General features: G+C 41.1%; 1 protein-coding gene across 2 annotated transcripts in view; it reads right to left on the reverse strand.

The window, feature by feature from the left end:
- Window positions 1-2,903: 2,903 nt before the first annotated feature.
- Window positions 2,904-13,586, reverse strand: part of si:dkey-119m7.4 (uncharacterized protein LOC560629 homolog) — a 29,863-nt gene continuing 19,180 nt past the window's right edge. For both annotated transcript variants that reach the window (XM_031285640.1, XM_035995379.1), the window contains 5 exons: window positions 12,201-12,304; window positions 10,359-10,570; window positions 7,798-7,906; window positions 4,200-4,412; window positions 2,904-3,163 (listed from right to left, as the gene is read on the reverse strand). In XM_031285640.1, the coding sequence (XP_031141500.1) occupies window positions 3,070-3,163; window positions 4,200-4,412; window positions 7,798-7,906; window positions 10,359-10,570; window positions 12,201-12,304 (732 nt within the window). In that variant the 3' untranslated portion in view covers window positions 2,904-3,069. The remainder of the gene's footprint in view (window positions 3,164-4,199; window positions 4,413-7,797; window positions 7,907-10,358; window positions 10,571-12,200; window positions 12,305-13,586) is intronic.

Below are 13,586 nucleotides of genomic sequence, written 5' to 3' on the forward strand. Positions count from 1 at the left end.
AAGTTTAAGGTAGTCTATATCCACGACGTTCCACTTCTGGGATTGCTCCGTTGCTGCCGGAAATTCTGCCGGATTTCACTCTTTTCGGCCGGATGTCCCCTTCCTCTTTCTTTGTGTTGGCGTTCTAACCTCTGGTGGATTTGTGAGGACTATGGTTAACTGCTCCTCAGATCTCTGCAGGGTAAATCCAGACAGCTAGCTAGACTATCTGTCCAAACTGAGTTTTCTGTTGCACGACTAAAACTACTTTTGAATGTACACATGTTCCACCCAAACAAGTTCCTTCCTGAGACTATTTAGCAGAGGCACCGTGGCTCCATCTGGTGCTAAGACGATTTTGATTTGTTTAAAGAAATGCCAATAAACCAGTCCTTCCAGAAAAGTTTTTTTGTGATTGTTGCGGGCAAAAATCCTTGATTATGCGGCACGTTTTCTTAAAAAATGCGATGGAATATGCGGGACATTTATGCAATATTATGCGTTCTTTTAGCGTTGTTTCATCGTGGCTTCATCGCGGGGTTTGCAGCTTTTCGATGATGTTCACGTCGCGTAATTACGTCACTTCATAACGTTCCCATGGCAACAGGGGAAAATGGCTGCTCTTGTGTGAAGTAAACATTTTTCAACTTTCTGCTAAGATATATGTGACTTTTTTGCAACGAAAATGCGGGGATTATGAAATCATGCAAGCCCCGCATATTTTGCGCGGAAATCGGCAATTTATGAGGCGAAAGTGCGGCGTATTTGAAAAAATGCAGCCCCTGAATAAATATGCGGACTTTGGCTGATTATGCATTGAATTATGCGATCGCATAATCGCGTTTTTCTGGAGGGACTGAATAAACCAGAGCACGTTTTTCTCCCATCCCAGAATGTGATGTGGACTAGCTAGACCCTCCTCCGCAGCGCTTTGGAGGAAGGTCTGGCAATGCAAGACTAAGTCAAACCCTATACCTTTATTAAGAACTGTGATAGTAATGAAGTCCATTAGTACACATATGTCAGAGCATGTGATCGTTGAATCCTGCCTGCTACAGACAACACTGGTGTTCCAGCCTCCGCTCTGCTAACTGAAGCAGCAGTTGCTGTGTGGTGTCTGCAGGCCGGCGGTCAGTGGCGGTCAGTGGCGACAGCCTCGCTGCCCTCTGCCAGCTTCCCACAGCTCATGACCTCCAGCTGCTTTGGCAGAACGGAGTCACACACTGACCACGCATGCTGACATCATCCTCCGAAACAATGAAACTCAGCAACATCCTACATTACACCTAGACCAGATATGGTCGCTAGGATGGATTTGGACTAGGGTTATAAACAGTGTTGGGAGAGACGCGTTACAAAAGTAATGCAATTACAGTAATGTATTCCTTTTTGTTGTAACGCAGTAATATAACGCATTACTAATTACATTTCTGTAATATTATACAATAATATATACAATTACATTTGTGAGATGGAGATTATTTTCAGGAGTTATTAGTAGAGATGTTCCGATACCGATAACAGTATCGGTATCGGCTCCGATTCTGCCTAAAACGCTGGTATCGGTATCGGGAAGTACTGGAGTTTATGCACCGATCCGATACCACGTAATAAAGCCCTAAAGAAAATCTACGTTAAAGTAGTTTATTTATGTTAATTTTCCGTTATAACTGACTGTCAAACTGCAGAATAAAAGAAAGCTCTGGGGCATTTTTGTTTGAGTTTGTTCATGTTTCACAAAGAGTTTAACCTGAGCCAGACCGACAACAAAGATAGAAATCATATCACATCCATACAGGGATAGTAGTATACAGTTGTTAAAACATAATAAAATATATGACACACTGGTATCGGATCAGTACTCGGTATCGGCCGATTCGCAAGTTCAGGTATCAGAATCGGTATCGGAAAGCAAAAAATGGTATCGGACCATCTCTAGTTATTAGCCTACACTGCGTTGAAGCGAGCTGTCCCGTCTCTGTTCCCGTGGTCAGAGCCAGAACCAGAGACGGTACGGACAGCATCAGCGCGGACAGCAGTGTGTCCGAGCTGCTGACAGACAGAAACATGTCGGGAATTAATGTTTAGGCTTGCTACACGTAAATACCATTGCATTTTATCAGCCATGGAAATTAACTATGCCGTACTTCAATACAACTGTAAGGTACTTTTAATTGAGTATTTATTTTTGAGTATTATGTACTTTTTACTTCTCTATTTTTTATAGCTTTAGTTATTTTGCGTATTCATATTAATTATACAAAATATTATGAATAATCTATGATATAGTCAAGTGGATAAAGAGGAGACTTTATTGATCCAGTGTTGAAATTCACAAGCTAGCTGCCAAGTCAGACTTCAGCTGTTATTTTGATGAAAGTAACTGAAAAGTAACGCAAAAGTAGTGTAAAGCATTACAATTCAGAGACAGTAATATTGTAATATAACTAATTACTCTCAAATGACAGTAACTGGTAATCTATAATGTATTACATTTTGGAAGTAACTTGCCCAACGCTGGTTATAAATCACTATAAATGGTATTGCTGGAGTTGTGCAACAGCTTCCAGCTTGCTCTGCTGCCCCCAAGTGACCGGAAATAATGAATGAGTGCAGCTTCAAGTCCCGAAGCATACTCTTGTAAGTCACACTCCTGTAATTTCAAGCGTTGTGTACGAAAATACAGTACGTTAGCTGGAAGTCCTGCAGCAGATAGGTGCTATGTAAGAGGATACAGTGTAAAGAGTGTTTTCATTAGGTCTTGTACATATACAAGACCTCTTTCACCAGTTTCTATATATAACGGCTCCTTAAGGACTTGTGACTTGGACTAGACAATTTGACTTTGAGAATGTACACGTATTCATGGATGTGTAATGCTTAATTTGTAATGCATAATTTGTATTGTCAGTAAAAAAAACACAACGGAACAAAAGCAAATATGGCATATAAAAACAAACAACAAAACAAACACGGAGAAACTGTATAAACTATCAAAATCCTGCAAAGAACTGAAAACAAAGTATAATCTAGACTGACTGGAAGTATAGACGTTTGCCTTTGGAATAGTCCCGAAAAATACTGAGTGCCTCATGAGAAGTGGCAGCTCACACGGCTGCTGTTCATCAGTCCATCTTGGCGGTTTTCCTCCGAGACGACTGGCCTCACACCGCCATCCTCTGCGCTGAAAAAGAAAAGATGGAAACAAATGATGTACAGTCAGCTTTGAGCCTCAGTACAGCTGTAGAGCAACAATAGTCTGCCACTGAGTCTTCAAATTCCATTTCTTTTAGACGAGTGAAATAACTCCGCCTTGACTCCAACGCTAGTCTCGCTTTGCCAGACCTTCCTCCACGGCGCTGCGGAGGAGGGTCTGGCTAGTCCACACAGCATTCTGGGATGGGAGAAAAACGTTCTCTGGTTTATTGACATTTCTTTAAACCAATCACAATCGTCATGGGCGGTGCTAAGTGCTTCACGGTGCCTCTGCTAAATAGCCTCAGGAAGGAACTTGTTTTGGTGGAACATGTGGACGTTCAAAAGTAGTTTTAGTCGTGCAACAGAAAACTCAGATTGGACAGATAGTCTAGCTAGCTGTCTGGATTTACCCTGCAGAGATCTGAGGAGCAGTTAACCATAGTCCTCACAAATCCACCGGAGGTTAGAACGCTAACACAAACAATGCGAAAGGTAACGGACATCCGGCCAAAAAGAGTGTGACATCTGCCGGAATTTCCTGCGGCACTCCCGGAAGCGTACCGTCATGGCTATAGACTACTCAAATGCTAATTAAGAACAATTTGTGGCATTCACCAATTTTCTCGTCTTTTTATTTTCAGTACGAAGGAATCACCACAAGTTCATGTTCTGTATAATTGAATATCTGTAGATTGGATAATGAAGCCTGTAGAGGTGTGGACTTATTGAATTACTTCAGACTTGAACCTTGTTAACCTGTACTTGTCACTTGAAAGATTAATATCCTGAATATGAAAGTTATAGCTGGAATATTAACTGATGTATTCTGGTATCTATACACAAATCATTTTGCAATGATTGTTTATATGGGGGGGGGGGATTTAAAGATCACAAGGTTTGAGAAATGCAGTATGTACTACTGCATTTCTCAAACCTTGTGATCTTTAAATCCTGCCTGCTACAGACAGTTTGAGCAGAGCTGCGAGACTAAAAACAACGGTCTAAACGTGGTGTTGTCAAACCTGAGGTTGGATCCCTCTACGTCTTCGATGGTGTCCGGCAGGGGTTTGTTGGCTGTCTCAGGAAGCAGCAGGGTCAGGGCGGAGCCCAGCAGAGGGCAGAGGCCACACAGCACCATGGGAGCCTGCGGACTGATCCTCCTAAGAAGGTACATCAGGGGAGCCAGGACTCCTCCAATGCGAGCACACATGGAGCCCATACCGATCCCATTCTGTCTGTGACACACATAGACAGTCAGAACCTAAAGGCACATTAGAGCAGTGGTTCCCAAAGTGGGGTCTTTGAGGGGGGGTATCAGGGGTTCCCCAACCAAAAGGGGAATTATTTAGTAAGACTATAATTCCATCCATTCCAAGTAACACAATGACAGAATGTATGACTTTTTGGGTCATGGGTTTCATATACTTTCTGTGATAAAAAAATCTAAAAGCAAAAAATCCTATCAACATTTTTAACCTCCGGTGGATAAACTCTTAGATATGATCTCCTACATATGAAATAATATCTCATACATAGAAGAGAAACTCTTAGTCATTATCTCCCACGTAGGACATAACATCCTACACATTGGAGATAACGACGTCTCTGATGTAGGAGATACACTGGCAATGTTTTAGACCAGAGACATTCAACATGGGGTCCATGACCCCTAGGGGGTACTCTGAGATAGTGTAGGGGGGCCGCCACATTATGTTAAAAAATAATTTTTATGAAAGTTTCTTTTTTTCAAAAAATAAAATGTCTGAAAATATACAATAATATGAATCCTGCATATTATAAATATATATTGGCCTATTTTGAATTTAACAATTGTAGCTATGGTAGCCACTATGGTAGCCATACAGTTAAGTTTAAGGTAGTCTATATCCACGGCGTTCCACTTCTGGGATTGCTCCGTTGCTGCCGGAAATTCCGCCGGATTTCACTCTTTTCGGCCGGATGTCACCTTCCTCTGTCTTTGTGTTGGCGTTCTAACCTCCGGTGAATTTGTGAGGACTATGGTTAACTGCTCCTCAGATCTCTGCAGGGTAAATCCAGACAGCTAGCTAGACTATCTGTCCAATCTGAGTTTTCTGTTGCACGACTAAAACTACTTTTGAACGTACACATGTTCCACCCAAACAAGTTCCTTCCTGAGGCTATTTTGCAGAGGCACCACCATTGTTTCTGGGCTTTAACGCCTTCCAAGACGATTGTGATTGGTTTAAAGAAATGCCAATAAACCAGAGCACGTTTTTCACCCGCAGAGCTGTGGAGGAAGGTCTGGCAATGCGAGACTAAATGAGTCGGCAGCTTCCTTGAACACGTTCTAGTGTGTGAATTGGGTCTTCTAGTGCTGAGGTAGTTCCAGCCGGCCACACTGATCTGCTTCAAAACCGGTTTAAGCTGTTTACACACTGGTCTGTAAACAGGAATTAGAAATGACAGAGATTTGGTCTGAGTAGCCAAGGTGGGGTCAGAGTCCTTTATGAGTCTTGGATGTTTGAATAAGCCAGGTCAAAGTTAGCCAAAGCTTACATACTGATAGAGATCTCGGCAAGACAGTTTTGAGATCTGCATGGCTCATAAACCGACTAGTCTACCTTAAACACAGAACAAAGCTGACTGGTTATTCATTTGCTGTTCTGTTTTTCTCTGGCTTTGTAAAACTGGTTTGAGGAGTTTTTTTGTGGAAGACTTTTTTAAAAAAAAAAGTTTTTCTCCCAACCTAAAGATATACTGCAAATGAAATAAAATAAATAGAAATATACATACAAATCTTTTTATTCATTTTCAGCTCCTGCTACGACAGGCCGAGTTCTTCCTGCGTGTCTCGACGACGTGTAACGTTAGACAGCCAATCACAGACATTATTAGATCTTTGTAGAAACATGCTGCATGCTTATTGGCTCACTGACGCTGATGAGATTTCCTCCTTAGGTATTGAAATGAGGTATTGAATGATGAGGCATTTTTCGATACTCAATACTTCAGAGGCAATTGGGTCGGTGCCTAAGAAGTATCTAATTTGGTACTCAGCCCTAACAGAACATGTATCCTGCCTTTGTGTGGTGCTGACCTGTAACATTTGTTTCATTTGTTAACACTGACACAATATACACACATAAACATCGACCGATCGACAGAAAATTAATCAGCAACTATTTTGATAATCAAATCATCGTTTGTGTAATTCTTCAAGCTAAATTGACCTAACAGTACCTAGCTTCTTTATTATGAGGATGTGCTACATGTGACATGTGACATATTTTGGACCAGTGGTTTCTCAACCTGGGGGTCCCGACCCCCAAGGGGTTCGCAAGATAATTTCCGGGGGGTCGTGAGATTGTTGTGGAGAAAATAAATAAAATTAAATAAAAAATTAAATAACATTTTAGACTGGGGAATGGTTTTCAACATTACTTTGCATGTACCAGTGATATCATTAGTCTTAGAATAGATTTTATTCAGGTTTGTGTGAGAGCAAAGATTGAAACTTGGAGCAGGGTTTTTCCTGCATAGAGACATGTTTGGCCAGGTTTTAGCCAGCCCCAAAGGAAAATCACCAGCACAAAATAAAAACAATTGAGAATAAAAATAGTGATTCAAATCCTCTCTCTATGTGTTTAAGAGCAATTAACAACCTAACCTGGAAATCCAGACCCAAATCCGAAAGATTAAGGGTCTGGCATTGAGTAATGAAAATGGCCCAACTCAACACCAAGCATGCATTTGAAAATCTCACTGCACACAATTGGATAACACTACGACCAATCACAACAATACACGGGGTGACGTATCCAGAGACCCATACGCTTAGCTACCAGCAGAGCTAACTGGTAGATTAAACTCTCGTCATATCCGGTCGGAAAAAGAGCAAAAACGTCCTTCTTGCAAAGGAACGATTCGAGCGCCGTCTTCTGTTCGTCTTTGAGATAAAAAGCCAAGTCTAACTCGTTCATTGTAGCGGCCAAAGCCGTTTCAAACAACTGGTGTTCATCCATAGCCATCTTGCAATGTTTACTAATGACTTGGACGTCCCAGCGCTGTCGTCATCTGTTAAGCTGGCCTCTGGCCCGCCTATATCAGATACACCGATGTGATTGGTGCAGCTCGGCTACAAGGGCATAGTTAATGAGCATCATTCCTCAATGCCAGAGTGACTCGCTGAGCAAACTCAAATTGTGCTCTCACGAGAACTCTGGATTTCCAGGGTACAAACAACCGTTAAAACAAGCAGAACATAAACTGGAATATGAGAGCTGATCTCAGCTTTATCTCACCTCAGCCAGGCTGGACCGGACTCTCCCCGTGATTTCAATATTAATATTATTATTTTAAACCACTTTTGTTAATTGGGGTTTAATTTACTCATACATAATATACATTTTTGTTTGTCAAATTATCAGAAATCATAGGTAAATGCATAGATTTCTGTTAAATAAGGAAACACAGAACTGCCTTTACTTTACATGGACCGATCATGCTTACTGCCGTGCCCAGCCCCCCCCCCATAACAGGTTTGGTTTTTAGTAAAAGCCGATACGTGTGCCTCAGGAACTTTGTTGGGAAGCTTTTTAAATCAGGAAGACAGGAGTGTTTGGAAAGGGAAACACTCACCTGATAACAGTAGGGAACACCTCGACTGAGTAGAGGTAAATGATGGAAAGAGAGGCTGTGATCCCGAACTTCCCAATCATGGCCAGCACGGTTTTAATGACGGACAGCTCTAGAGGAGAGGTCCAAGAAAAGGCTTCTGACACAGACTGATAAACATGGAAAAAACATGGACACATAGAACATAAAAACCCTTAGAAATGCTTATTTCACACCTGCCAACTACATCTGTTGATTAGATAGGGCCTCAAAGTGTATTTTGATAAAGTGAGAAAAGTCACCAGCCACGGCAAAAAATGACCATATTTATACACCGCAAAAAAAGGCTAAATCTTACCAAGTGTATTTGTCTAATAAAGTCAAAATATCTAACAACACTTAATAAAAGACACAATTACCTAACAAGTAATGTTCAGTGAGACATAATGACTTGTTTTTCGACGATGCATCTTAAATATCTTGCAGGGTTTCTGCAGATTTCAGGTTTAAGACTTTGTAAGACCTTTTTAAGACCATTATGAATGAAATGTAAGACCTTTATCACACTAAATTCAGTTTTTTCAAGCCAAGTATCACTAACTTACACTTCCCCATAGCCGAAGAACAACATCTGTTTTATGTCTGTGGTACAATCTGAAAGAGACTCACGGCAATAACACCAAAGCTGATTGGCTGCAATATAAGTTACATGTTGGTCTCATTTGTAGTCGTAATACAGCGAAATTATAATTGGCCTAACGAGAAAAAGAACTACAACACCATGGAATTAAAAAAGAATTAGCATAATAAGGTTGCGTTGCATGGACCGTAGGAAAATTCAGACCTGTTTAAAATGATTTAAGAGCTAGAACACAATACTTTAGCGAATTTAAGACTTTTTAAGGCCTAAAATGTTGCTGAAACCCTGTCTTGTAAAGTGAAAGAGAAGCAAAGAAAACATCTTGTTTTGAGTTGTATCTCAGATGAAACAAGCTTTTTTTGCACCCGGCACAGCGCAAAGCCCGACGCAAGTCTCTTTGCTAGTTTAAAACTTAAGAGTTTCCCGTCCAGCGCCCACATCATTTAAATAACAAATGCACCTGCGCCCATCTGTGGCCCATGGGCGTGCTGGTCTTACAGGGAGGTGTGTTCAGGTGCATTCTGGGCGTGCTGGTCTTACAGGGAGGTGTGTTCAGGTGCATTCTGGGCGTGCTGGTCTTACAGGGAGGTGTGTTCAGGTGCATTCTGGGAGTATTGCTATCTTGAGGCAGCGGGAAGTGATGGCGCCATTGACCAATAAAAACCTGGTCTAAAGTCAATAACGCAGCATTTCATTGTTATTTTAACAGAGCATTAGTAAAATGCTCCTAGGCTCGTGCACAGCACGCACACACTATGCTTGTTACACACACACACACACGCAGAAGATTAAAAATAAAAATATTACAGTGCAAATCCTCCATCATAATAGCAATGCTCCAAGGTCCAAACGCGCCTGGCTTTTAAAGGGAATGGGAGATGATCTCTGATTGGTTTATTGCATGTTACGCCCAAAACACACCTCTGATTAATGAAGACACTAAGTACAACCCTTTAGAACCATGCGCCCGGCGCACGGACCCTTTTTCCGCCGTCAAACTAGCAAACTGGATTCATACACGCCCTAAACGCACCTGCGCCAGGCACTTCACGCCGTGTGCTCAGATCTTTAAAATAGGGCCCAAGGTGTTTTTTTGGTAAAAGATGGATTATGTTGTTTAAAGATCATATCTTATTTCAAAAAATCTTACCAAATGAATTTTACTTCTTCCATTGGCAATTTGTTTTCATTTATTACAGTCCTTCCAGAAAAATGCGTTTTTTTTGTGATTGTTGTGGGCAAAAATCCTTTATTATGGGGCATGTTTTCTTAAAAAATGCGATGGAATATGCGGGATATTTATGCAATTTCATGCGATGAAATTGCGGGAACTTGCAAAAACTGCGGTTTCATCATGGGTTCATCGCGGGGTTTGCAGCTTTTCGATGATGTTCACGTCGCGTAATTACGTCACTTCATAACGTCACTTCATAACGTCACTTCATAACGTCACTTCATAACGTCACTTCATAACGTCACTTCATAACGTCACTTCATAACGTCACTTCATAACGTTCCCATGGCAACAGGAGAAAATGGCTGCTCTTGTGTGAAGTAAACGCAACATTTTTCAACTTTCTGCTAAGATATATGTGACTTTTTTGCAACGAAAATGCTGGGATTATGAAATCATGCAAGCCCTGCATATTTTGCGTGGAAATCCGCAATTTATGCGGCGAAAGTGCGGCGTATTTGAAAAAAATGCGACCCCTGCATAAATATGCGGACTTTGGCTGATTATGCATTGAATTATGCAATCGCATAATCACATTTTTCTGGAGGGACTGTTATTACAAGCAAAAAAACACCTTGTATTCATTGTTTGTTATATATTTTTGAAGTGGCCTTTTTTCCAGTGTTGGCTTGTGTTAATTTCCCAGTTTGGACAATCTGGAGGTCTACAGTATGCAGTTGAGCTGTACATTAGGCATGTGTGTGTGCATACCACTGGGGATGAAGATGGTCAGCAGGCAGGCCGTGCCACCCACAGCCAGGAACACTAGCTGGGAGAACTTGCGGGAGCGGTTGAGGGTGAACAGGGTGATGGTGAGTGCAGGCATCTCTACCAGGCCAAAGATCAGCTGGGTCAGATAGATGTTCATTCCAAAGTCAGAAATGTTGAGAGACAGGTCGTAGTACACGAGCACGTTGGCGAACCTGAGACAGATCAAAAATAGCATCATTTTAACCAACACGCTGTTCCTGTATTCAGCAGACAGATGAGACTACGTCTAAACACTTGTCCTAAAGTTAGCATGTGTGGCAACCTTAAAATGATGAGATACGTTTTAGAAAAAAAAGAAACAAATATTTACGAGAAAGAAAAAATTCCACTGTGCTGTTCTTGATATTACCACTGAAGATGTTAAATTAACAAATCTTACACATGGTGGCTTTAAAGTGCTCATATTATGCTTTTTGGCGTTTTCCCTTTCTTTTATTGTGTTATATATCTTTTTTGTGCATGTAATATGCTTCCAAAGTGAAAAAGCCCAAAGAGAGTTACCATCTCCAACAGAAAACATTGTTCACAAACTGCTCCAAACAGCTCTGTTGTAGTCCAGCCTTTACTTCAGAGACAAACGTGGTCACTTTGGAACACACGTTATAATGCTCGCCTAGCTGCTAGCATGGCACGCCCTCATACTCTGCTTCTGACTGGCTAGTAGTCCTTACCTAGGTACTGTCAGGGCACGCCCTCATACTCTGCTTCTGACTGGCTAGTAGTCCTTACCTAGGTACTGTCAGGGCATGCCCTCATACTCTGCTTCTGACTGGCTAGTAGTCCTTACCTAGCTACTGCACACGTGCGACTCCCAACAAAGATGTTACAGCAGTGAGATGTCTCACTCCGTAGCTAAAACAGAGACCTGAACACAGGGTGAAAAGAGGAGCTGCAGCAATGTGCAGTACAACAAAAATATGGTGTTTTTTGAAAATTAAACCATGTAAACCTATTCTGATATAACCTCTAGATACTATTATGAACCTGAAAATGAGCATAATATGAGTACAATAAGATAAAATGCAAGTAGTCTGGATCAACGGAAGTACATTTCCAGGATAATTGCCTGACATCGTCCCTCACCATCCGCTCTCTGTATGTTGCCGCCCCCCCCCCCCCCAACTCATTTCCTGGTTCTCCTCCATAAACAACATGAAATCAAGGAGAGGGTTAACTTTTCCTGCTCCAGATTTCCCACCGTGGTCAGAAAGAACAGGGGAGACACTTTTCTTTCTCTCACTATGACTCTAGAGTCACTACTCGCTCCGAAGATCATCGCCGTCACTCTCTCACTCGCTCGACCACACACTCCATACACACACACAGATGCCGGCCCTGCTATTCTCCCTAAAAGGTCGACGCACCAACGCACAAGTATAAACATCAGGCCACTTACGTAGGCTACGGCGAAAGCTCTACGTGGAGCCTCCGCAGAAGCATAAATCAAGCTTAAGTAAGAGAGACCACATGTGTATTCCAGTACTCCTAACTCCCAAAATCTGTCACTAACCCCATTGTTAGCCCCAGGAACTCTATTAAGTCACTTGTTTTCTGTAGTTGTAGTTTTTATCCTCAGTGATGGAAGACCAGACCAAAAACTGTTACATACAGCAAATGGGTAATAAACAAATATAAAAAAATCATAATTATCCTGTGTGGTTCCCTTTTACTCTTTTTTGCCGTGTCAAATGTTGGCTTGACATGGACGTAAGTCCAAACATTTTCTAGAGTCAGATATGAACACTGACATAAAGAGAAAGGGAATGCTCTGCTCATACTCACCAGAGATAAAAAACAATCAAAGACTGCTTCCTCATTTTTGGGGTGCGAACGAGGTCTAAGAAGTGATTTTTCTTCACCTCAGTTTTCACTTCAATGTTATAGACCTGGTGAAAACAGTGAGCAGAACAGTGAGTAAGAGACTTTGGAGTTAGGACTATAACTTGACAACACAGTACTGTTTAAGTAGTTTGCATGTTTAACCCTTGTGTGGTGTTTATATTTTTATTACACAGCCAATGTTCAGACACATTTTTAGGCTTTTCAATCAATACAGCCATAACAATTTATGTAAAAATACTTAACAGATGTTTACTTTAGCTCAATTACCAATGACATATACATCACTTATGGTTCATATTTGCCATTTACCCCTGTGAGATCAGATTTATGATCATATGATCATTTTCGTTTTTTGTGAGAAAACAAGGAAATTCAATTATAAAAAAGGTAAAAAAAATAGAAACAAGATTTTATTTTTTTTATTTTTTTAAACAATATTGGTGCTTATTTCTTAGAACTTAATCGGAACAGGTGAAAGTGCTTGAAATGTAACCATTTTGTAACTTTGTGTGGTAATAATAGCATAATATCAGGTTCAGAAAGACAACATTCCCGCACACAGACACGCACACATACAGACGCGCAGACACACACACACACACAGCAGGCCCAGTTAGGAGGAGGACACAATTAAGTTTCATAGCACCTACAATTATTACACTATTATATACACAATTATTACACTCGGGCCCAGTACACCTCATGTGTAATAGTTATGTGTAGGGGGGGTGTACCGTGTGCAGTCATTGAAAATAAGTTATTTTTTATGTTCTTCACAGAACATGAGCCAAGGCCAATGAGTTTGAGTTAGAAGAAATAATAAACAGCATAATTTTTCTTTTAGCAAACATTGAAAACGGGACCCACAGACCTGAACACCATACAAGGGTAAATAATTGTGACTGATGGAAACATTTATGCAAAGTGAAAATGTTTGCAGGGGAGGATGACGCGGCCAAGCCAGTGTTGTTAATGGTTGCAATAGCACTGCGCTAAGCTAAATGCTAAAGGGGGAAAGTTGCCGATTTTCAACCCTCCTGAAGTGTGTTATACCAGTGGAGATTTAACAGCGGGTACTGCCGCCATTCATATGCATGTATGTCAGCACAGAAAATCTTTACTTTAAGTTACAAGCTAACGCTAGCAGCAGCTAGCTAGCTTGGTTGGTTGGTTGGCATAACAAGGCGACCAAATGTTTCAATTAACTTTGATGGAGTGAAAACACAGTGAGAGAAACCTATTTTTTTGGAAATATGACCAAGTATTTCAGCTTAGCAGTCAAACAGGGTTGTGTTAGAACAAAACAAGAGCCTGTTACAGCGTTAT

The sequence above is a fragment of the Sander lucioperca genome, chromosome 19, assembly GCF_008315115.2.
Source record: "Sander lucioperca isolate FBNREF2018 chromosome 19, SLUC_FBN_1.2, whole genome shotgun sequence".
Classification (NCBI taxonomy): domain Eukaryota; kingdom Metazoa; phylum Chordata; class Actinopteri; order Perciformes; family Percidae; genus Sander; species Sander lucioperca.